The 25,228-nt window shown below is 39.1% G+C and overlaps 1 protein-coding gene across 2 annotated transcripts in view; it reads right to left on the reverse strand.

Moving 5' to 3' along the window:
• The window catches only part of msraa (methionine sulfoxide reductase Aa), a 55,215-nt gene that overhangs the window by 25,580 nt on the left and 4,407 nt on the right, over positions 1 to 25,228 (reverse strand). For both annotated transcript variants that reach the window (XM_084952293.1, XM_084952292.1), the window contains exons 2-3: positions 7,060 to 7,128; positions 5,123 to 5,242 (exon numbers count right to left, since the gene is read on the reverse strand). In XM_084952293.1, the coding sequence (XP_084808419.1) occupies positions 5,123 to 5,242; positions 7,060 to 7,128 (189 nt within the window). The remainder of the gene's footprint in view (positions 1 to 5,122; positions 5,243 to 7,059; positions 7,129 to 25,228) is intronic.

Here is a 25,228-nt window from a genome sequence, read left to right on the forward strand (position 1 = left end):
TTTAAAGACACAAAGACAGTGGACCTCCAGCAATTTTTGGACATTACTTAACAGTACCGCTGAGACATCACACATTTATGTCTCCTTTTTTTTGTTGTTCACTTAAGCACAGAATAAGAGAGAGACCGACTAAACAGAAAAGGTGACTGAAAGAATAAATCTGTGTGGGTATTTTACCAAATTGGAACTATGGTGTTATAAGCCCACTGGGACTGCACAGCTAGACTTGACGAGCACTTCCCCCGAGTGTCAGCTGTTTTATTCAGTGTGTGACAACATAAGAAAAATAAAAAACAATTAAAAGAAATGATATATCATGTTTACTTTGTATAATTACAGCAGTGGCAGCACTGATAACCCCCAAGATAAAGAAGACACTATTTTGGCTGCTCTCTCATTCGCAAGGGGTTGATATTCAGCTGCTTTATTCAGGTGATGAATGCTGAGCTTGTATGATGTCAGCCGTCAGAGTTCTATGGTTAAACCCTTCTCATCGAAATTTCTGCACAGAATGCAGAAACACTCTCACAAGATGATTCACGTTTTTTCACCTACTGCTCCCTAGCAGCAACTTCTTTAAAGGCTTTAAAAGCCAGAAAAGTCCAGAAACCAATGATGATGTCACAGTGGATGGCTATATCCATGCCTTACACATATATATATAAAAAAAATTCCCCGCTCGCCCTTGCAGGCGGGGAATCCTTCAAGCTCGGGTCCTCTACCAGAGGCCTGGGAGATTGAGGGTCCTGCGTAGTATCTTAGCTGTTCCTAGGACTGCGCTCTTCTGGACAGAGATCTCCGATGTTGTTCCCGGGATCTGCTGGAGTCACTCGCCTAGCTTGGGAGTCACTGCACCTAGTGCTCCGATTACCACTGGGACCACCGTCACCTTCACCCTCCACATCTTCTCGAGCTCTTCTCTGAGCCCTTGGTATTTCTCGAGCTTCTCGTGTTCCTTCTTCCTGATGTTGCTGACATTTGGAACCGCTACATCGATCACTACGGCCGTCTTCTTCTGTTTGTCTACCACCACTATGTCCGGTTGGTTAGCCACCACCATTTTGTCCGTCTGTATCTGGAAGTCCCACAGGATCTTAGCTCGGTCATTCTCTACCACCCTTGGGGGCGTCTCCCATTTTGACCTCGGGACTTCCAGGTTATACTCAGCACAGATGTTTCTGTACACTATGCCGGACACTTGGTTATGGCGTTCCATGTATGCCCTGTCTGCTAGCATCTTGCACCCTGCTGTTATGTGCTGGATTGTCTCAGGGGCACCTGGGGTCTTGCCTGGTGTGATAGACCCCAGCCTCTATGGATCTTGTGCTCAGAGCTTGTTACTGTGCTGCCATGATTAGTGCCTCTGTGCTGTCTAATATTAGATTACATTACATTACGATATATATATATATATATATATATATATATATATATATGTATACATATATACTACTGCTCCATTCTTGTAACAAACTGACTACAAGAAACATGTAAATTAAAAATATGCTTATAATCAGCCTTTTAAATCAAGTGTTATTTCAATATTACTTCACAAATTTGAATGTGATCCATCTACATAATAAGACAGCCCTGTGTAAAAGTCAGAGTCACCAGTCATCTCTTTACATTTTGATAGTAGAACAGGAAATAGTTGCAGCGATTTATTGAGTCATCTGCAAACACAGTATATAAGGCAAAAGCACAGTTTATACAATTTTAACAAGCTTGAAAGTCATTTTTTGTGTAATCACCTTTTAATTCTTCAACATAGCCTGAACTTTCTTAAGAAAGCTTTCCTGCAATTTCTTTAAGGAGTCTCCAGGAAGCGTTGTCCAGGTTTCTTGAAGGACATTCAAAGCTCTTCTTTGGATGTTGGCTACCTTTTGTTCTGTTCTCTGTCAAGATGATCCCACACTTCTTCAATCATGTTGTTTGCATTGGCACTGTGTTTGGGACCCTGAGCCATGCCGGTCAGATCCTTTCCAGATGGAATTGCATGGCGGATCAAAATCTAACAGTGTTTTTCAGCATTCATAATTTCATCAACTTTGCCAATATCCCCAACACCACTGGTTGAAGTACAGCCTCAAACCATGACAGACCCTCCACCATGTTTTACAGATGGCTGCAGACACTCACTGTTGTACCTCTCTCCTGACCTCCTCCACACAAACTGACAACGATTTGAACCACAAACTTCAAATTTGGATTCCTCACTCCATCAGACCTATTGGCACTGATTTTCAGTCCAGTGTAGTTTGGCATACCTCAGCCTTTTCTTCCTGTTTCCTTTCCTTAGGAAAAGCTTCTTGACAGCCACTGTTCCACTGAGGCCATTTCCGACGAGGCTTCAGTGAACAGCAGCTGGATCAACTAAAGTTTCAGCTGCAACTCTCTCAACTCTCAGATACTGTTCATCTGCTGAGGATAAGTTTTTAACACCTGCCACATCATCTTTTGTCCTCCACTTATCCAGTTTCCTCTTTTTGTTTTTAATGACGCACTGCACAACATGGTGAATAGCTCTTTGGGAATCACCTTGTTGGTCCTAAAATAGTATTTCATGTCTGTTTCATTGGTTCAACTAAACAAAATGTAAACAAAGTATGTACTTTTGCAACAGGCTGCAGGTAACAGTGTCTAAATATACCATCTAAATTTGGATATTTGTAAAGTTGTTATGTGCTGACACATCACAACACTGGTGCCTTTTTTACTACTAGAATGAAAGAAATGGGGGTGGATGAAGATTTTTGCCCAGTACTATATAAGAAAAGCCTGGAGGAGGAGCTAAATGATTCACTTTAACAACTGATTAAATTCCTTTTTAAATACCATAATTTTAATTATCGCGGTGTCTTTATAATATTCCGGGTTTATGTACAATTAAAAAATTAAATCCATCCATTCCTGATTAACTGCGACAAATAAGCTGCAGGCACAAGAACTCATCTTCACGGCAGTTTTTACAGCTTCAAACGGTAAAAATAAACACACATTCCTTTGACCGTGTATGAAGATGGCTTCAAACTCAAATAATGACGAGCACACAGTGGAGTGAGAGAGTCAGAAACAAAGACAGCAAATGAGAAAAATAATGAAGTGTGTGGGAGTGTTTTTACATCTATACTAACTCAGGTGCTCTATCTTTAAAAAAAAGAGAAAAATATGCTAATATAATCATCACATTTTGAACCTACGCAGATCTGACTGTAAATATTTAACCAACAATGAATATTCAGATCAATCTTTTTTTTTTCCCCCTCCGGTTGTGTGTGTCTCTTGAAGATGTGACGGTGTGTGGAGCACTTCATTTAGCCAAGTGCCCTCTTTTAATAGTCTGCCAAGATACCGTGCTAATTAAAACACACATCCAGCAGTTCAAACCAGGTTCGCGGTAGGTGTTTTTGTTTCAGAAACAGTGAGAGCAGTTAGTTAATGCCAGTTTAGGATTGTCACTGTGCTGCATTTGAATATGAAAGGTGAATTTTAATAAAAACTCACAAGATGTGCCTCTGCTTGAAAGTGTATCATCAAAAGTATTCAGCATACAGATAAGATATCACTCTATAACATGAATAAATGTAAAATAGCTGTCAGTCTGCTTACAATTAAAGAAGAAGGACATAAATGAGCTGAAACGTGAAGCCAAATGTCTCAAAAGTATCCCAGAGTTTTTTTTAACTATGACTCCAAGTCCAGAAACACAAACAGACCTCTGGGTTTAGCCTGTGCTGACAGATAAATCATGCTACCAAACTGTATACTCATGCGTGTCAGAGGTATCAATGTGCTGTTTTCCCTTTGACCTGCCGATCAGTCTCTGATATTTTTCATATGATTAAATTAGCCCTCATGCGCCTCCCCAGAAATGTAGCATGGTCACGATGCAGACTGCAGCTGTGAATGGTTACTGATGTGCACAACCCCTCTGTAGAACATAATGCGATCCATTATGGGATGTTATTCTATCTAGATTCCACATAATGCTAATGTAATTTGCCAGTGTAATCTGCCATCGCCTTGTTTTCATACCTCTGCTATTCTGTGCATGAACTCCGTCTCTTGTCTGCACTGCAATAATTAAAGTACTCATTTTGCGCCATCTCAAAAATGATCTTCTCCGTTTCACTCCTAGTTTTCTGAAGTAAGAGAATCAAGTCAGCAGCATGGAAACCCCGCTACAAATTTGTGTTTTGGAGGTGTAATTACAGAGCCATGTCCTGTCTTAGATAAAATGAAATAAACTGCAATTCAGCTTCGCTCGGATTTTATTTGTGCAAAAGAAATCTGTGTCCAGTAACCTGGAGAATTTTGTTTCAAGACTTGTTTGAAGGCGATAGAGGGTCCAGTAGGCGCTGCAGAAGGAAATGTAAAAGCTATTAAATGGTAGTCATTTTATTATAGACATAAATTGAATTTCCCATTAAAGAAAAGTTAGAAATTATAGTTCAGTCAGAACCCCTGTAGTTAGAAGTTGCCTGTTATTTCCTTCTGCAGTCATTTTTATATTTGTCGTCATTGACTTCATTCTGGGATCTTCCAATGCATTTACGAAAAAATTGCCTGAACTTACACCATCAAATCTCCAGCCGGGCCTCCTTTTTGCTGCTATGTTTATAATCACTATAAATAAAAGGGTACTTTCTATTCAAATGCTGCTCTCACATTTTTTTTCCAGAAACTCAAAAGCCGACTGCTCTCTTTCATTTTTGTGTCTTTAACACGCTGCACACACAGACAGCATGAAAAACACCAACTTATCAATTAATCATCTAAACTTTTCTGCACCATATCGATGCGACTGTTTGACAGAATAAAACCAAGTTAAAAAATAAAAGAGACAGATGGTGATGCAGATCTAATAATGGATTCACTCTCTACTGGCCGACTGAGAGGTCTGGACACACATCACACACAGATACACACACACACACACACACACAAACACAGCTCCTCCTCAGAGTGGTCAGGCATGAATAGCAGCCACATCCATGCCCCAGTATAATAGGGCCTGTGGGAAATGATTCACTCTTCTGTTTATGTGTGTCTTGTTTTCCACAATTTATTGAGTCACAGTAGAAAACACATGATTATGTGTGTGTTGGTAAGCAGAGGGTACCTGTGCAAACTTCCTTGTAGGTGGGGTTAGATGTGTAACCCCCAGAATAGCCCACTTGGGTAGAATAAACTCCTTTTTGCCTCCAAAACTTCCTCTCTGCACCCCAGAAGCAGCCCATACCTTCGAGGGGAAAAAATAAATAAATAAATAAATAAAACAAATAAAACAAATAACAGCAGTCTTTAACAACCAATCCAATTTAACAAGACAGTAAAGACCAGGTCACACCATGCATCACATCTGTGGGAGTATTTACTGAGTTGAGTCCCTCATTACCTTCTGTTGGCAGAGAAAACTCACAAAGAGTCAGATGTTTGACTTTGAGGTGAGCATTTACATGAAGAATAAAGGCAGACAAATACAGAAAATGAGATGCCGTTTGACTGGGAGTCGAGTTTGTACGGTGGATGGTAAATTACTTATTTTCTTCTTTCTACATTTGTTTCTTTTAATTGTTTTTTCATGTGTCATGTTAATACGGTTGGAGATCCATTTAGTGTAGTCAATAGAAAATCATAAATCTCATGACATGTGGATTTGATAGGAACTGTTTGCGTGCTTTAGACCAAACTGTGGATGATGAACACAAACAAAAAGAAATACAGAAATCAAAAATAAACTGCAGGTTACATGCATAACCCCAGTTCTCAGACTTTTATAGTAAACCAAATTTACAGAGTCTTATATCCACAGCTAAAAACTACAAACTTTATTTTACTTGCATAACTCCAGTTTTCAGATTAGCATGATAAGATGTCTCACTATGGTAGAGAAACGGACAAAAGTGAGGGGTGAAAAACAGCTTTTTTCCTGAATGTGGAAAGAAAGACACATTCAAGTAACTTTGAATATGGCATGATTGTATGTGCCTTAGTATTTCAAAAATTGCAACTAGGATTTTACCCCACAACCATCTCCAGGGTTTACAGAGAATGAGCTGAAAATAGGAGAATACCTAGAAAATATCCGTTCAGTTCTCTAGATAAGAATATCTTGTTGATGCCAGAGATCAGAGGAGAATAGTCAGATTGCTTTGAGCTGATCGAAGGGAACGGTAAGTACAATAATCCAGTAGGATCTGGTGGAACCATCATCATGGATTTGTGGCCAACAAATCTACAGAAATTGTGTAACGTGATCGTGTCAATATGGATCAAATGAGGAAAACTTCCAGCTCCTTGTTGAATCTGTGCAATGAAGCAAATCTGGTATTAGCAACATAAAACAGTATAATTTATATATGTATGCATGTGTTTTTATTTTTATTTGCAATGCTAATTTTGTACGCTAACCTTATACGTTTTGTCTTATTCTGGAAGGTGAATTACACAAATTATAAGAGAAGAGAAGCAGTGTGTTTGCAGCTATAGGTCTAAAAACAGCAGTGCAAAAAGAATAACTACAAAAATTGAATCTGGTGTTATATATCTAACTTAAATTTCACAGATATATCCAGGAATGGTAAGGATGCAGCAACTAACCCCGTGATGAAATATATTCAGATTAAAAATGCAAAAATCTGGGCGTAACATACAAGCCTATGGCTGTGAGTTTTAAAAGCAAGCCTGGTTCATAACTGGAGTTTATTTTTCAGCATGTTTTCAATTAATTTTCAGTATTACATTGGGTGACTAGTCTAATATTACATGTAGAGAAGAAGTAGGTAGCTAATGCTTCATTTATGCTTAAGTTCATGTGAGTCAACGTGACCATCAATAGGAAGCCCTCCACTTTCTGTTTGTATGTGTACACGACTATATTTTCCCCTTTTTGTGGCTTGTGCATGTACAATAAATACTGAAGTTAACAAGGCAGGAAAGACTGAAACTGAAATCACTGAAATTACAATTACAATAAGCTGCAATGCAGGTTTTAGGTCATATCAGCATTTAAGCTAAACTGCATCAATTTCCTTGTATGTGTTTGGAGACACTTACCAAACATGGCCATCTCTGTTCCCTCTGGAAAAGGTGGAACAGTCCTGTTTCCGTTCACATCGTGTTTTTCTGCAGGAGCAAGTGACAAAGAAAGAGAAGGTATGAGAATTAAAAGATATGAACCAAACGGCTGAAGACCGGCTCTATTCTCTGCTTCAGTTATGTTGTTATCTGCAGTGTGGTCATTGTTTACAGACACTGAGAGGATTTATTCATTAGATTTGCACCACTGGTACATGTTTCCCAACATGTTAATGTCTTCCCGAATCCAGTATAGGAGGGAGCAAAGACCACTCTGCGTATGCCAAATCAGACTTTATCTGTAAATGTAATTAATATTCATGCCAGTATCATTTTAAAATAGCTGTTAAACAGTTTTTATTGTAGCCAGCTATCATCAGGGAATTTCTTTCCAAACGTACAGCACAATTTCAATAAAAAACATGCTTTTAACAAGACTGCACCACCAAAATACACAAGATGTAGTACACACACACACACACACACACACACACACACTGAGTGACCCACTTAGACAGTGGCGAACAGATCTACATAATTTCATAGCAGCTGCATTCACTCCAATCAGCACAGAGCCAGAGGTGCACAAGGACCCATTTGAGGCCACCCAGCCACCTGGCTGGGCTAACACACATTAGCATTAGCATGCTGGAGGCTGCATGTGTGTGTGTGTGTGTGTACAGATGGCTTGCTGTACAATGCTGTGGGGGAGGGAGATGGATTAAATTAAATGTGATGATGGAGGAGAATGAGAATAAACGTAACATCTGGATCCCCCCTTCTTACACCCTCCCCCGTTTTCACAAAAACACGCAAACATACATGCACACATACACACACACAGACACACACACAGTCTTCACGCGTGATCGCATAATTGACATGAGGGGCAGCATGCCTATAGACAAAAGCAGCCAGATGGACTGCCAACCAATCAGCAATGCGTGCGCACACACATCAGAAAATGATTTTTGATTATCAGTTTTTACATTTTGCACTTGGTGTTCTCAGATTTTTATTTTTATTTTTTTCATTTTGTACAAACACAAAAAGACACACTTTATCACAGTCTGAGCGAATGAGTCGTCCTTGTTTATCTGATTACATGAGCAGCTTTTCATCCTGTGTCAGCCCGACAAAAATCTTCAGACACTTTCTCATCTTCCTCTGGATTCTGGGGGAGGAAGGTTTGGAGCTGCAGCCATCTCCTGCCCTGACTGGGAGTTTGGAAATGACTGCACCTCCTTGCCTTTACTCCCTTTACAATCCTACTGTTAGATTAGTATCCCATTGCACAATATCCCACAATATCCCTGTTGTTCCTAATGTCCAACTGTGCACAACATTTGCAATTGATACAAGCTGAAAAAGCTGCTGTGTGTACAGTGACATAATTATTTGTTCAAATGTTTAAATATGATGTAAAGTGAATGTATAATAAAGAATAAAGTGAATAATAGGGCTGGGTTATATCATACCGTTCACGGTAATACCGGTATAATGTTGGCCAATGATAAGAAAATGAAATATTGCGATAGAATATGGGTAAAACGCGCATGCGCAGTGCCTTTGTTTTCATACGTACATGGCGAAAAAGGCACGGCGGCGACGGAGAATGAGAAGGGCAAAAGCGGATCGTTGAATGAAACAGATGAACCAGAATTGGTTTGTAAAAATGCTGCAACTTCAGTGGTGTGGAACTGGTTTAGCTTTCGTCCGTCAGATACACAACAAAGCACTATTTTTGGTAGAGCATGCTAGCGGGCCGTCGTTATTACCATGTTTTTTGGTAAATACGGCACACTCAAATCAAACCTGTGTTTACTGACCTTGAAACGATTTTATGTACATGGCGCTCGAAAATCTGTCAAATGTTTTAGTACGACTTTGCTAAGCTACGAACCCGCACCGCTTGATGGATTGTTGGAGCATTGCGGCTATAGTAGGCAGGCGCCTCGTGGAGTGATACGTACTGCGCTTCAACATAATATTACCGTATTGTGTGTGTATAACCTCTTTTTAAGTTTTGTGGATATCATACATGGTTATGCTGAGGATATGTCGGCCAATTTCCACTGGAAATGCCTTTTGGTTAAACTGTCAGCAAGGAATTTGCGCTGTTACATTTTTATACAACTTTAATGTAAAAAACAGCTGCTTGTTTAAGTGAAAATACATTGATGGTTTGTTTTTTTTTGCACTAATAAAATTGTGGAGTTGTAAAGTATTTTGTCTAGTGTCAATTATATCGTCAGTTATATCATTATCACAAATTTTCAAATCTATATCGTGATAAATATTTTTGGTCATAGTGCTGCTCTAGTGAATAAACTATTTTTTTGGACATTTTCTATGTATTTCACAAATCAAATCCAAATTGATCCGATTGAATTACCAACCTTAGAATATTGACAAAAAAAGAATTTTCAAAATTCTTTTTCAAAATTTGAAATATGAAATAGTCAAGCAATCCATAAGATTGCTTGACTATATATATATATTATAGTCACTATAATATATATATATAGTCAAGCAATCTTATGGATTTTCTTGCATATATCCACATTTCTATCCTCTGCTATAGCCACAAGCTGTGGGTAATGACTGCAAGCATAAGCCTGCAGATGCAAGTGGTGAAAATGAGCTTTCTCCGAAGGGTGCCTCGGCTCAGAAAGGGTGAGACGCACAGTCAGTTGGGAAGGGCTCAGAGTAGAACTGCTAAGGTAATTATTAGAGGTGGTTCAGGCTTCTGAATATGATGCGGCCTCGGTGAGGTGTTTCAGACATGAACAACTGGAAGGAGAGCCCAGGACACTCAGCTGACCTGGGACCGCCTCATTTTCCTCACAGTAGACCTGAAGGTGGTAGCTGGGGAGAGGGAGGACTGGGCATGTCTGCGTTGACTTCAACCTCCACCACCCCTAACCCAGATGAGGAGCAGAAAATGAATAAATGGATAGATGGATATCAGGATGGCTCAGAATGGCTCTTTGGGTGTGTCTACAAAGTTATATTACACTACAGTGAAGGCAGCAAGACTGTGTTATATTATCTTCACTAATATCTGTATATTTTTTGTCATTATTGGAAAAATGGATGCTATGCCTGACTTAATAAAAGCCCGATTATCAAAACTGCTTAAAAAATAATTTCCCTTTGGCTCTCACGAAAACCTTTTTGGAAGATGTGTAAATTCCCACTGTGAAGGAAAAACCCTGAATATACAGCATTTTGCCCTGCAGGAACCCAAACGTTGTCGGTTGGCTAATCCACAGTGTAATCCAGTGTGCTGATACTGGGTGCCTTCTTCTGTCTTAATTGGACAGATGCTGAGAGATTTTTCATCTGAGATGCCCCAGTTTCCAGACACCGGAAAACTGGATTTAAACTCTAGAATAAACGCTGGTAACGGAATGATTTTTGGCACAAAACCAAGGGAGTTGAAAGTCATAAAAATCATCACAAATGAAGCTTTAATCCAAAAAGCATCAACCTTCAACAACCTGCAAATCCCTGTGATTTCAAATGGAAATTTAAGATCCTGCACCTTAATACTGGTACACATTCAGCATCCCCTTTCCTCCCCTTTCCTCCCCCTCCCACATTATCCTCTGTGTGTGTGTGTGAGTGAGAGAGAGAGTGTTAGTAATGGCTGCCTTCAGGGACCAGCAAAGGCATGTTCATTACTGGTTACACACAAGCACACACAGATACACGCGCGCGTGTGTGTGTGTGTGTGTATCTAACACGCACACGCATACACACACACAGACACACACAGACACACACACACACACACACACCAAGACACTGAAAGATAAACAATTTAAATGTAAATGTCAGTGGGAAAGACAATAAATCCAGACAGAATACTAATGAGAGTAAAAGCTCAATGTGTGTGTGTGTGTGTGTGCGCGCGTGTGTGTGTGCGTGTGTGTGTGTTTGCGTGTTATAGAAAAAGAAAGATAAAGAAAAAACAAAGCTCTGAAATGTAAACACCTTTCTTAGTAACAGCTGTTGCAAACACACACACACACACACACGCACACACACACACACACACACACACACGCACGCACACACACACACACACACACACACAACCACACATGCACCAGCCCATTTGTTTCTTGAAAGATTTGAACAAGAGCAGATAATAATGTGTACCAATAAGTTTGCAGGATATATTTAAACTCAGATGAGATAGAAAAAAAATCTGTTATTTGTTATAAAATTGCACTACAGCTTTTATAATTTCACTGCACAATATTTGTTGTTTGGCCTGAGCTCTGCAAAAGGACTGACTTGACTTTTCACAAAATCGGTGCAGCAGTTCTGCTCATTTTAAAAAAATGTATTCTGCAGTGACAAATCAATTGCACACTGCTATTTAAGCTGCTTTTTTCCACACATTTCCCAGGCAGGGCTGATTTTTAATGCTCACAAAGTTCATGTTTTAGTTCAAATGACACCCAGATACAGTAACCGCTCACACTTTAAAGTATTTTTGAAATTATGCTCACTGGTTTGCTTTCCTGCTTCTGCATGCTGCACTTCAGAACCTGAAACAAAGCTCCACACCCTACAATTTCCATCAATCCTTACCAATAAAAATAGAGCCAAGTTGCCACCAAGTTCGTCAACAAATTCCTGTTTTTTCATGCCAAAAATATATCCATTCAACTCAGATTGACTTCATATTTTTCCTCTCTTCATCTTTGCCCCACTTGCAGTAGATCCAAGCCACAAATGGGACCTGTCTCCTAGTTTCAAATCCACTGGTACCGACCATCCAAGAAGTTTGTGCTTCAGTTCTCATGGGTGAAGTTGTAGCATTGTTACCAAACACTAATTAGCAGATGTGTGTCTGTGTATCTATTCAGATTAGTCAGCTAAGAAAGACGGCTGTTGTTAGCTGATAAATTACCACTCCATTGTTTCATGCAAATATGTTAATATCTGGCTCAAAAAACTAATATGATAGCAGTCAAAACACAGAGGCTTCAAAATGAGGTTACAGTGGCTACACCCACCTTATATATGTAGAATCTTTAGAAATATAAAGTACCAAAAGAGTAACTACATCAGTTAGTCTATTGTTTTTAATTAAAATAGTTCAGGAACCATAGTTTACCCTACAATACCTGCTCTGAAGCCTTTAAAAATATTTATTATTTCTTTCAATGTAACCTTTATGATCTTGTGAGTTTAGAGCTTTACCACAGCATTTATAATACCGCAATTTATGTTTAAGATATTAATGTGTATAATATTCCCAGTCCCACACAATAATACAAATCATTTGACATGCCAGAATTAAATTCCTCTTCTACTTAGTGCCAGCCGTGCCATTTCAATTCCAGACTTAATATGAAATCATCTCAGAATGCAACAGCGCGAAAAACAAATGAAAAGGAATGAAATCTGGATTGTCCCCCCAACAATGTCCTTTCTAAACTTACAGGATTGCGGGGACACTCAAAGTGAAACATGCTTTCTGATTTAATTGTTGTTTGTGCTGTAGACTGTTTAGAGATGAAGTGCTAAAAACTAAGGCAAGGGACATTCCCCCGTTTCCCCCAGCCAATCGCACCCTGGGCGTATCTGTCGGGACTGAAAAAGAAAACATAATAAGAAACTGCCTTAAGCGTGCATTATTTGTAATGGCTATCAGAGGGCAAGAAAACGTATGGTCCTATGGAAGTCTACAGACTGACCTCAGCAAAGACTTTCCTGCTGGGTTTATGGTCACAGTCAGTAATTTCATACTGAAACACTGAATTCATTTTAATTTTTTCTCAATGTAAGTATCAGAAAGGAGGATTATCCCAGATATGTTCATTGGCTAACCACTTCTGACTGACCAGTCTGACCGCTTGTCACATTCAGTTTCATAACACCAGGACAGTGATGGCTTCAAAACGAGACTTCAAAAACTAGTGGGTGACCTCACAATGGCAATTTTCATACTGTTACTGGAATCAGTATACTGGTGTGTATAATCACAGGTGCGTGCACCAAGGAAGAGCTCATCAATGCTGTGGTGCCCAATATGTGTTCATGTATTGCATTTAAAAAGTCAAGCAACAAGCAGTAGCAGATATATTATGGGACTAAAAACACACAGACTATTTTCATTCTCATGCTTGCCTGACTTTGCGCGCTGATTTAAAGAAGACAAAACAGACTGCAGATTGTTTCTGCTCCGCATCTTGTTTCTGTGTTTATTAAAGACAGTTTCTGACTGTTTGCACTAATATTCTTCTATTTAGTGGTAAAGAGCAGCGAAAGAGGTTAGAAAGCACTTCAGGGCCCTTCACATCAGAGACCCACTTCATTTTAGGTTTGTGTGTGTGTGTGTGTGTGTGTGTGTGTGTGTGTGTGTGTGTGTGTGTGTGTGTGTGACTAACCAGCCTGCCTCCCGGTCTCTTCTCCCGCTCCCTAAATCCTGTCACAATAATAAGCCTGATCTCAGGACAGGCGTTTATCCATGGTGACATCTGTGGCACACACGTTCACACTCTCCATTAGTGCTGCTCTATTTCAGCTCAGGCCTACGTGTGTGTGTGTGAGTGAAGGCAGGCAGAATCAGCCAATCAGCACTCAGTACATTCCAGTTTATCTCCATGGCCTTTCATCACGCCCTTCATCGCTTTTTAATTTTCTGTAGTGCAGCCACAGATAACAAAAGAGAAACTGATAAAATAAGAAAGAAAAGAGTTAAATAAACCGATCAGCACTGAATTTATTGTTGTGTAATGAGGCTATACTGCGTCATTAAAAGATAGTCACCTCAATCCTATGAATCTGCATGATTTCCATCAGCCTATTCTGTAGAAAATGATGTGACTTTCAAGAAATTTCTGCCGATCCGAGATAAACGAGAGGAGAAAATCTCTTACGTCACCCTGCACACAGAGCTGACAAAGTGCTGAGTCAGGCTCTTGCGTCATTGTCTTATATTTTGTAGCTATTTCATCTCCCTTTTTCCTTTACTTGGTTTTCTTTCACTGTTCATCAGCAGCACAATAAAAACCATTATGCTTGCAGGAAGAGCAAACTCCATGTAAACAAAGGATTAAAACTTCCCTTGTGTTAATTGAAAGCACGGGAAAAATTAAGACGCAAAATAACACCCAACAAACTTGTCAGATGTTTGTTGGGTGCAAACTTTTTCCAATCAACCACTCAAATCTGTGAGAAACATCCAGTCAAAGTTCCCAGACTTAAGACTAGTAGCAAACAACAAAGGAAAAAAAACTTCTAATCTATGAGATACAGACGTGGAGGTAAAATAGTTCAAGAAGATTCTTGACTCGATGCTGCCTAAAGCTGAGAAGTTGAATTCTCTCAGGATCTTACTGAGGGATCCTGGGATGAAAAGGTGGAGCATGAGTTGGACTTGTTAAAAGAGCTATGCCAAAATCACAGTGTGGGTAACACAGCACAGTTCTCAATTTTAGTAGTTGCCATTAATGGTTAAACAAGCGGAAAGCAGTAAGTAAACAGTAAAGTGCCAAAAACTCTAATGGCCACTTGAGGCTGGCTCCAACAGAGAATCAATCCCAAATCACATGTTAAAATGTCCAAATTAACAGGAAAAACAAACATGTTTACTAGGGGTGCAACGATACACAAAATTCACGGTTCGGTTCGATACTTTGGTGTCACGGTTCGATATTTTTTCGATACAAAAAAATGTTCATGCTTTTTTAATTTGTCATTTATTAAAATTATAAATATATATTTTAACTCAAAAGTACAGTTTTTAAATTTAATGTTGCTGAAACAATACAGTAATAAAACAATTTATCTATCTGATTGAGAAATCACTCATCTTTGGAAAAGAGAGTTTATTACAGAGAAATGTCTCTTTCCAAAATAAAAGCTATACTATACGCTTCTTCTGGGCTATATTCTCAGCAACATATTAAACATATCAGGTCCCCATAAGGAGAATCATGTGCTAACGGCTGTCTAAATGACTCGGGTAAAGTTTGTAGCATGCCTGCTTGTTGTTTTTGTCTGCTTCCACTTGTCTTTGCACTAGGATGATGTCGGGGTAAATGTGCAGTCATATTCATTGTGTTCCCACTAGTGCTGTCAGCGTTAATCTGAAATGACGTTAACACCACAACACGGCAAATCTCCATTAACGAGCTACCGCGGATTGCCCCGTGCGTGGGGCTGGACGGCGTCAACACATTAAGAGCAAACTGCGCTAACGCAGTAGTTCCCACCCATGTAATTGAGCATTGCGTGGCACATCCGACATACTGTTTTACTTTTGTCCATGACGCGCTTACCTTCAGGGTCATACTTCTCATGAAGAACAAAATAGTTCCAAAGGCCAGATCTGAATGAGGGTGGGGGAGGTTCAATTTGCCATGTTGCAACGAGCTTAGCTTCTGTCTTGCTAGCTTGCGCTGCGCTCAGTGGATCTGCGCTTGACAGTGCAACCTAGGCGGAGTAGTCGAACGCAGATCCTCTGAGCTCTCAACACAGATAGCATGGTCAGAAGAAAAGTTGATAAAATAAATTAAAAATTTTGTATTGTTCGATACATATGTGTACCGAACCGAAAGCACTGTATCGAACGGTTCAATATCGATACGAGTATCGTTGCACCCCTAATGTTTACAGCCTGATACAAAATAGTTTTGGTTTATAAGGGTAGTTTTACTCTCCATAACAACTGAATGTTCTTTTAGAACTCGTCCATGTGAATGGTAGAGTTAGGGGCGTGGCTTCTCTGACTAACAGGTATGCAGATGCAGGCAGCTGGAGCCAATCAGCATCTGCTGGGCCTCACCTCTGCTAATCCAAGTACATCAACTGGACCTTTGCCATGGAGCATGTAATTATCTGACATCTTCCTATGTGTGCCTATCTACCGTATTTTTCGGACGATAAGGCACCCTGGATTATAAGGCGCACTGTCGATGAACGGGTCTGTTTTCATACATATGGCGCACCGGATTATAAGGCGCATTAAGCAAAACAAAACAGTCAGATAAGTCACACTTTACTCAACTCATTCTTCTTGCTTCCTCCACTTCGGTACCATTGATTCATTAATGCTGAATTCTCTCGTAGCTGCTCTATTCCCATGTTGTTGCAGTACATTAATGACTAACCTCGTATTGTGGATGGATTATCTCAGTTGTTCTCCTGGCTGAAGTTTTGGTCCGTTTACAGCATCCTGCCATGCGACTGCAATTGTTCCTAACCACTGGGAATCACGTTAACTTTTATCGAGTGGAAAAAAGTTAGCATTCATTCTCCAGCTTTACTGTGTTTATGTATACGTAGCACATCATTATATTGCCCAGGGGTCGGCAACCTGCGGCTCCGGAGCCGCATGCGGCTCTTTAGTCCTTGTAGTGCGGCTCTGCGTGGTTTGGGAAAATAAATTAGAAGTATTTAGCTGAAGTGTATTTTATTTATGTTAGTTTTTTTTAAACTTGTAGTTCTAAATTGGAAGATTGTTGTGATATTGAAATATTAAAAAAAAATTATATTCTATTATTTTTTTCACTCAAAATAAGCGTCACACTCGCGGAAGCCGGTGTACCCGCCGAAACGCCGTGCATTTATCAAGACTTTCAACCCCAGGTAGGCCAATTATGGATCTTCGGATCCACATTATGTCAGCAGCTATTTTCAACCGTGAACTATGTTAAAAACAAACACCGCTCACGCCTCACAGATGACAGCTTACAGTCCTGCGTAAAGATGAAAGTGACTTCGTACAGCCCCGATTTGCAGACGCTGTGCGCAGAGGTTCAGGAGCAGAAGTCCCATTGTAAACACGGCAGACCCAACGATGTTTGCATGAACATGCTTTTCAGCATCTCTTTATTGACCACTTTTCACACATGGTTGCTGTACGCATACAGCCGGCTGTAGCTTTTCAGCTCACAGCCCGAAACATACCAACACAACAGCATAGAGAGCACAGACGTTAAGGCGGCGAGGCGTGATTGCAGGTGCCGCTCAGGTGCGTCCGCCTCCCCTGCAGCGGCGCTGCAGACCACGCCAGGTCTGGTCAGGTAAAATACATATTTAGGCAGAATTCTGCAAATATCTATCTTTCTTTTTTTAGCAGCATAGTGCTTTTTTTCCAATTATTTTTTAAAAGTCAGGTCAAGGCTCCAAAAGCCCAAAGGCGATATAAGGGTGGCAGCTCACAACAGTTTTTGTTTGCTACATGGATCATTTTAGTTCAGCTGGGTGTCTTTCCTTTTGTTATATTTCAAAATGTGTTAATTACATAAATAAAATGTAATTTTCTCTGTAGCATTTCATGGGTTTCATAAGCAACACACCTTAGTTGTTCACAAAAAGCATAAAGGTAAAAAACAATATATACAGTGTTATCTTCATTTTAGATGTCAAAAAGTATTTGCGGCTCCCAGTGTTTTCTTTTGCGTGGAAACCGGGTCCAAATGGCTCTTTGGGTGTTAAAGGTTGCTGACCCCTGAGCTTGCCCAACTTCAGTAACCCTGCAAAAGTACCAAAGTCACTGATGTTTGGTTTTCTGTCTTCATTTATGTTGGAAGTGGTGGCAGAGCTGTATGTTTTAATTTTATCACAAATCACTCAGTCAGAACATGCTATATCATGCTTAGGTAACTAGCGAAACTAGCGAGCTAACTTCCTGCTAACTTCTAACTCCATTAAATTTAATAAATCCTGTTTTCATGGATGCCCGGATGTTAAACTTAATTGTTACACTTGGTAAAGAGCGGAAAATACGGTACTAGTCCCATGAGCCAGTCCAACAGTTTATATGTATCAAGAAAGTGATTCCCAAAGTGCAAAGTGCATAGTCTCAGTGTCTAAAAAAAATCTATGTACACTGGACAAGTGGAGCACAAAAGAAGAGGTGGCAGGCCTACAAAAATCTACCTACGGCAGATGAATGGTATCTCAAAATAATGTGACGAGACATGGCCTTCACTGGATCCATCTACTGTTCGTGAAGCCTCATCAGAAATGGCCTCCATGGAAGGGTGGCTGTTAAGAAGCCATTCTTAAGGAAAGGAAGAAAAGGCTGATGTGTGCCAAATTACACAAGTGGACAGATGTTTCAATGAATATCTGCATCAATGTCTGATTTTCTGCGCAAAATATAAAGAAATTAGGGGTAATTCAACACTTTAGACATTACTATATGTACAAAAATTCCCACATATGTTTGTGGTTCTACAGAAAAAGTCTAAAGATCACTAAAGTATGTCTTCTTCCATTTTAACCTGTCTGAAGAGTGTCTATGCAAAATGTCATGGTAGAAACTTCCAATTACTGCAGTTATTAGCATTTGTCATGTGGCCTTCTTTTTTGTATTTCCTCCAAAATTACTTTTCTCTTTAAAAATGCTGCTGTTTAAGAAATGATTAGTATCTATATCAGTAAAATTGTAGCTAGAAATATTGATATCGTATCAAATTGAAAAAAAATTGGTATCGCCCATCTCCATGAAGAACCCCGCCTCCTCCCCCCTGGAGCTCCCGACTTGACAGTGATAAATGAAGCACTGCAGCTAATGTCTAGCTTGGGGAGATTGGTGAGTCTACACACACACACACACACACACACACACAGAGAGAGAGAGAGAGAGAGAGAGAGAGAAAAGATTGCTTCTACTGCACTGCAATTAAATCTACAAAGTAACCTCCCCCCACCCTCGCCTCCTCTGATTGCCTGGTTTCTTCATCTTCCTCCTGCTCCCCCTTCCTTGCATCCTCTCTTTACCTCTCCCTCCTTTGCCCATATCTCTCTTTCCATTTATTTCTCCCTGCTAAAGGATTTCTCTCTCCCAATCTATCCGAGCCCCTCAATCAGCTGCTCTGATTGCCGTCATCATTTTTTATTACCGCCCATCATTACAAGCATCAGCGTTACCGTTATTGTTCTGTGGCTCGCAGACATACTGGACATGACAAGGAACCTGTACACTCACTTATTTTTAACACAAGGTTGTTGGAGTCCCCTGTGTATAATGGGGAAATATTACATTTTAGAGGGTAGAGTTTCCCCAGAAGATTATGTAGGCATTGAATTTGTCACGGTCCCAGGTTACAGTGTTGTGTTTATTGAGTTTTGGGTTCCTGTTTTGATTTGTTACTCATTCTTCTCTTTCTAATGTTCTCATTTTCTGGGTTCCTATGTGTCTTGCCTCTCTCTGTCTTCTCTGTGTGTCTGCTTGTTTATCCGCATGTGCTCTCCCATGTCTGTCGTCTTTATTAGTGTTGATCTTCATGCATCAGTTTAGTTTTTTCTCTACGTGACTTCCTGTCTTGTTTTTCTGGGCCTCGCTCTAGTTTCACTTCCTGTTATTTCCTTCAGTCGGGATTACCTGCTCCACAATTCCTAATTTTATTTGTGTTTGTTTGCCTTTACCTCGTACTGATGCCAGCTGTGTTCTATGGTTTAGTAAGCCCCTATGTATATAATATAGATTACATAGTGTTTTCCCTGCATCCTGTGTAAAGCCATCTGATTATGTTCTCTTTTCTCCTGGTTACTTCTGCTACTGGTGTCCCATTTTTGGGATTTTGGTTACAAGTTTCCCTTCTGAAGTTTAACACTGCTATCAGCTTTTTGTTTGTTTTGTCTGGACGAGTTCTCAATTCCCCCAAACCCAAGAGAACCAGCAATAAAGCAAATGTTTCGCTTGAAAAATTACAAATCAAGCTTCATATGGAGCAAGTCTAACTGATGTTTCTAAATTTTCAAACCTGATGTGCAAATTAAAAATATCACAAGCTGATCTGATGTATCGATATCAAAAGTACAGCAATCCAAATTCTGACACTTTCTTTGTTGTATTTTTCTTTTATTTCAGGTGCTTAAAATGCTGCTTTCCTTTATTAACCAATGTTTCATTTATTACTTTAGTTATTTTATTACCATTAATAAATATTCAGGTTTTAACCAACATTTAACGGGGCTTGGCAATTAATTTAATTCTCATTTCAATTACAAATTTGCCTTCTTTGTTAAAACAAGATAATGGAGGGAAAAAATAATTATTATGCTGCATTTTGATTTGCAATAATTCCTTCATTTCACCTTTCAGCACATCTTTTTTTTTCTTTTCTTTTACTGCTCCAAAAAGGTCGGCACTGACTCTCCACTGGACTGTGGCAGGTTTGGCTCAGTTCAGATTTATTTATGTGGTTCGTTTTTTTAGTTGATTTGTATTTAAAATTAAACGGCATCCACTAAATGAAAATGATGTCTTATAAATCCACCACTTTTTCCAAAGTCTGAGTGACTGCGTTAAAATAACGTTTGGTTAGAAATGTTTGATTAATGCCATAATAGCCTTATTATTTGAATAACTGCAGGGTTTCTGTTAAAGTGGTCACCATAAATGTTTATGGTTTATAATGTGACAGTTATTCAGTTCAATTAAGTTAATTTGCATTAATTTTTTTCTTTAATTGCAACACCATAAACTAGAAATGGTCTTCGGAAGTTTCTCTATTCGAGGTTCAAAAACAGTTAAAACTTCACATCTATAAGGACAAAACAAGCATGTCCATCTTTACATATATGGATCAAAAGTGGTAATGTAATTGTAAAAAAAAAGAAGAGTTTAATGCTGTTAATTGCACAAAATTAAATGTATGTGGTATATGCCAAACACACAACTCAATCAGCCCCAGCAAAACAATTTCTACACCTGAAGGTCTGTTTTCTGTTTTGCACTAATCTTCTTCTTCTTCTAGCCTCTGAATCAGTGGATTGACAGCTATGAGTGTAGTTAGAGCGGGGGTGTGGGTTAATAAGCCTCCACAGGGCTCATATATGCGCGTGTGCACCTTCCTGACGGTTCGACTCGATCGATCGCTCAGAGCCATTAGTCTAGAGACAGTGTATGGTGCAGGGAAACTTGACGCACTTTGCACTGGTGGAGTGCTTAGTCTTTTCCAGACATCTTTATGTCATAGTAATGGCTCTTTGCATTCATACATGCTTTAAGTACATGCTTTGGAGAATTTTGACTGCTGGTTAGAGCAATAATACTAACATGTAGCACACAAAATTAGGCTTTAAATTATACTTTTTACTACAAGATGTAAAAAAGCTTGATTTAAATCAATACATTTATGATATACAGATATACCCTGACACAAGCCTGAATTGGATAAACAAAATAAGATGGATGGATGCTGATGATGTAGTGCATACATATTTTATCTTATAAAAAGTTATTTTATTTAATACTAAAACTATTCCTACACTACTGTAAGTACAGGCTGGGTTAAAGCTTTAGTATATCTTCATTTACTGATAAAAGATTGGTGTGTCTACTGCACAAAAGGGGATGTTTTGGGGGTGGCTAGGATGGGAATGAGGGACAGCTCAGGTTGAGCAGTTTAGAGACAAAGTTAGAGAGGCAAGGCTGAGATGGTTTGGACATGTGCAGAGGAGGGATAGTGGATACGTTGGACAAGGATACTGAACATGGAGTTGTCAGGCAGGAGAAAAAGAGGAAGACCTCGAGGGAGGTTCACAGATGTAGTGAAAGAAGACATGCAGTGTGTTGGTGTGACGGAGGAGGATGCTAGGGACAGGGTGAGACAGAGGCAGATGTGCTGCTGTGGCAGCCCCAGAATAAACAGCTGAAAGAAGAAGAAGATTTATTCGTAAACATAAGCTGCCGTGGTGATCCACAAACAAAATTTTAATGGAGATGGTTACTGTAAGAGGCATCTTCTTAGCTACATCTATATCTGCATCTTATATCAGTGGAAGGCCAAAAACATATGACATGAAAAAAATCCCGGATAACTAACAGTGTGCAAAGCTAAACAGAGTTCTAGTCTCACAACAAGCCGACATCAGCTCATGATTTCTACATATGGTCATCTGTTACAACATCAAGTTGAGTCAAATTGAATCAAATTGAATCGATTTGTTTTTATATCAGCACATAAACCAACAGCAGGTGTTAGCCAAAGTGTTGTGCAGCTAAAAAACTAAAAGAATAATTAAATAATAAGGAACATTTTTAAAAATGCTGGGATGGGAAAACCACAAATAAAACAACATAATAACTCTAGGTTAAAAGTCAAAGATGGGTGTCTATTCTACAAATGTACCATTCCCACAGAGCGCAGGAGTACTATTCACAAACTCCTCAGCAGGCTTCCATAACTTGGCAAATCAGAAGAAAATGGGCTTTTATGGAGGTGGGTCTTAAAGAGACGAGAGGTAGAATGGCCTGTTTATGACAGATAATGAAATTATAGGCTGGATAAAAGGGCAGTAAAAGTCTTTTTTTTAAATCCTACAACAACAAACAAGCAAATGAGCAATAAAAACTGACAGTGATACATTTTTACAACATTTCAACTATCTTTTGTTTTAAAGATAAAAAAGACAAAAGACATTACTAAACTATAAATACAGGTACTCACAATGCCAGCAAACGCTAACTTGTGTCAAATGAGGGGCTGCATTCGGCTTACAGAGAGTGGTGTGAAGAAACAAATTTACAATTGTGATATCTGCTATTCAAAGCCTCATTAGCACAATATCACATCAGACATTTACATCACACTCAAAAAAAATCCCTGGAAACATTTGCTGTCAGAATTATTGTTATAGCAAGTTGCAATAATAATTATTTACACCTACAAGCACACCTGGTAATTAAAAGACATCGACACACCAGCTGCTGTGTGTCTGAACACATCTGCATTAATCTGACATTAAATTCTTCATTAGTCTTTTTGTTACTATTTTCCATCTGTGCGTAGGTGGCGAGAGCGGAGCTAAGACATCTGAGATGAGTCAGGTAGGAGTAGTAATGTCCAGATAACACCATTAAAAAATATTTAGCTCTAGACTTCTGACCCCAAACACGAACCCTCCCAGTAGGGATTCGCTTTTTGGACAACATATTGCAGGGCTAAGGTTACTAGTGAAGGTAGAGCAGATAAAGAGCGGATAAACTGAAAAAGTTGAGGAAAAGTTAATTAAAATAAATGCAAATATCAACTAGATTGATTAACCTCTAGACACTAGCTGTAAAGAAAAAACAAAGCCAATGCAGTGCCAAACAGTGCAGTTCCTCAAACGGCCTCACGGGCCTGTCTAAAACTCCCACATTAAAACGCTTCATAACTTCACAGCATTAAAAAGCATGTTTACAGACTGGTACAAAAATGTTTTGGTCTCTATGAATAATTTTCCCCTTCATAAAAACTGTACAGGCTTCCTTTTGATTTATTAATTTTTTGAGGGATCTTATTGATCTAGGCTCCAAAAACTTGGCTTCAGGCAAAACTCCAATGTTTTCCATGTTTTATATGAAAGTATATGTACCTTTATAGTAGAAAGGTACATATACCTTTCTACTTAAAAAAAATATCTGGCAGTCCCCCCCGCCAGATATTTTTTTTAAGTACATGGATCTTATGTATGTTTAAGAATTGTTTGGTGTTTATCATAAATGTTGTGTTCAGCATGTAAGAATTTCAAATCATACGTGTGGTCAAAGTTTGGAAATATTCACAAATGTGCACGCTACTATGACAATTACAGTTTAATGTTGCTATTATATGTAGACAAGTTGTTAGTTTCAGTCGGAGCCAACAGCTCTGGCCTCTATGGACAGTATCCCCAACAACTCTCATTCACTCATCAGCCTAATAATTTCTCAGTTATAACCCAATGAGCATATCTGGGATAATCCTCCTTTCTAAATCTAAAGTTGTGTCCACGCTGGATGCAATTTGCTCGTTGCACATCACTTTGAAACTGATGGCTGGTGGATTTTCCAGGCACTGGGCCATGTCAATCACAGGTACCCTTCACTCTCATTGGAAGTCATTTAAATCCCTTGCCTGGAAGTTTAGAAAAGTTTATCTAAGATTCCTGCCTTCATAATGTTAAAAGTGGTTATGCCACCCATAGTCACTCAAAGTCGCAGGATACCCTTGAATTTCTGTCATCTCTGGTTGTCACATTGCTGCAATGTTCTGCTTTAGAATGTCAAAATTCTAATTTAAGGTGCTGGCATGTTGGCTTTATTTTCTATGGGTCCAGATCATTCAGTTAGTTTATGGGGAATGGAATTTCCCTGTTTTTCTGTCTGTGTTGATCATGCACAGGTATGGCTGCTAACTGAGCTTCCTGATAAATGAGCACTTTCATTGAGATTTCTTAAATTATAAATTATTAAACCGTTTTATTTATCTGCAAGTATTTTATTTGCCATGTGCATTGCGACAAATGAATAACTGATCAGCATAATAAGCTGCCTCTTAGGCAAGTTTTCCGTGGATGAACTCTACTTCCACGGTCATTGACTGCAGCTGTGCACATAAATGAACCTGTTCTGGGCAGCTGGATGACGAACGCTAGCTGAAGTCCAAAATGGTGAAACTGGAGAACTTCCAACACTGCAGGATGAGATTGTCTCTGATGGGAACAACAACTGATGGGAAATGAAACATGGCGTGGCAGGAAGCGCTGGGTAAGCAAGTTAGGAACAGTTAAACTTTCAAAATAAGAGTGAGGGGATTGCCAAATTTGTCATTTGTAAATCAAACACAGATGGTGCCATTCTTTCTAAGGGAGAAAGAAAAAATGCGAAATACACCTGTAGGGCCACACCTTTCAAAGTCTGTATGTAGATGAATGCAGATTAATGTGCAGATTTTACATTATTATATACATCTAAAACTTGGCAGATTTAAATAGCTGCAATTGGTAACTGTATTAATTGAGACCCATCTTTCTAAAGAAAATACCTGCAACCATCACTTTTTCTGGCCCTTTATGCTGAACCTTAGAAAGTCTGAGAGTTTAGGTGAAACAAACCACTAGTTAAAAACGACAAAGGAAATTTCTGAAAATTTAAAAATCATTATAAATTATTTCAGTCAATGTTTAAGCTAACATTCCAAACAGTCCCAGGCTCCAGCTCGACAAATGTCACAATTTGATACTTTTCTTAGTCCTCTATCATAATAAAGCAAATATCTTTGACTTTTGACTTTTTAAAGTATTCTTGAAAAAAAAAAAAGGTTTCCATGACTTTTATCACTATTGCACTTTTGAACAAAGTCCCATAAGTATTCAAGTACTTATTTGAACCCATTATTTCTGATCCCACTAGTAGGCA

This window comes from Perissodus microlepis, chromosome 15 (genome assembly GCF_051167445.1).
Source record: "Perissodus microlepis isolate ML-2025 ecotype Zambia chromosome 15, ASM5116744v1, whole genome shotgun sequence".
Taxonomy (NCBI): domain Eukaryota; kingdom Metazoa; phylum Chordata; class Actinopteri; order Cichliformes; family Cichlidae; genus Perissodus; species Perissodus microlepis.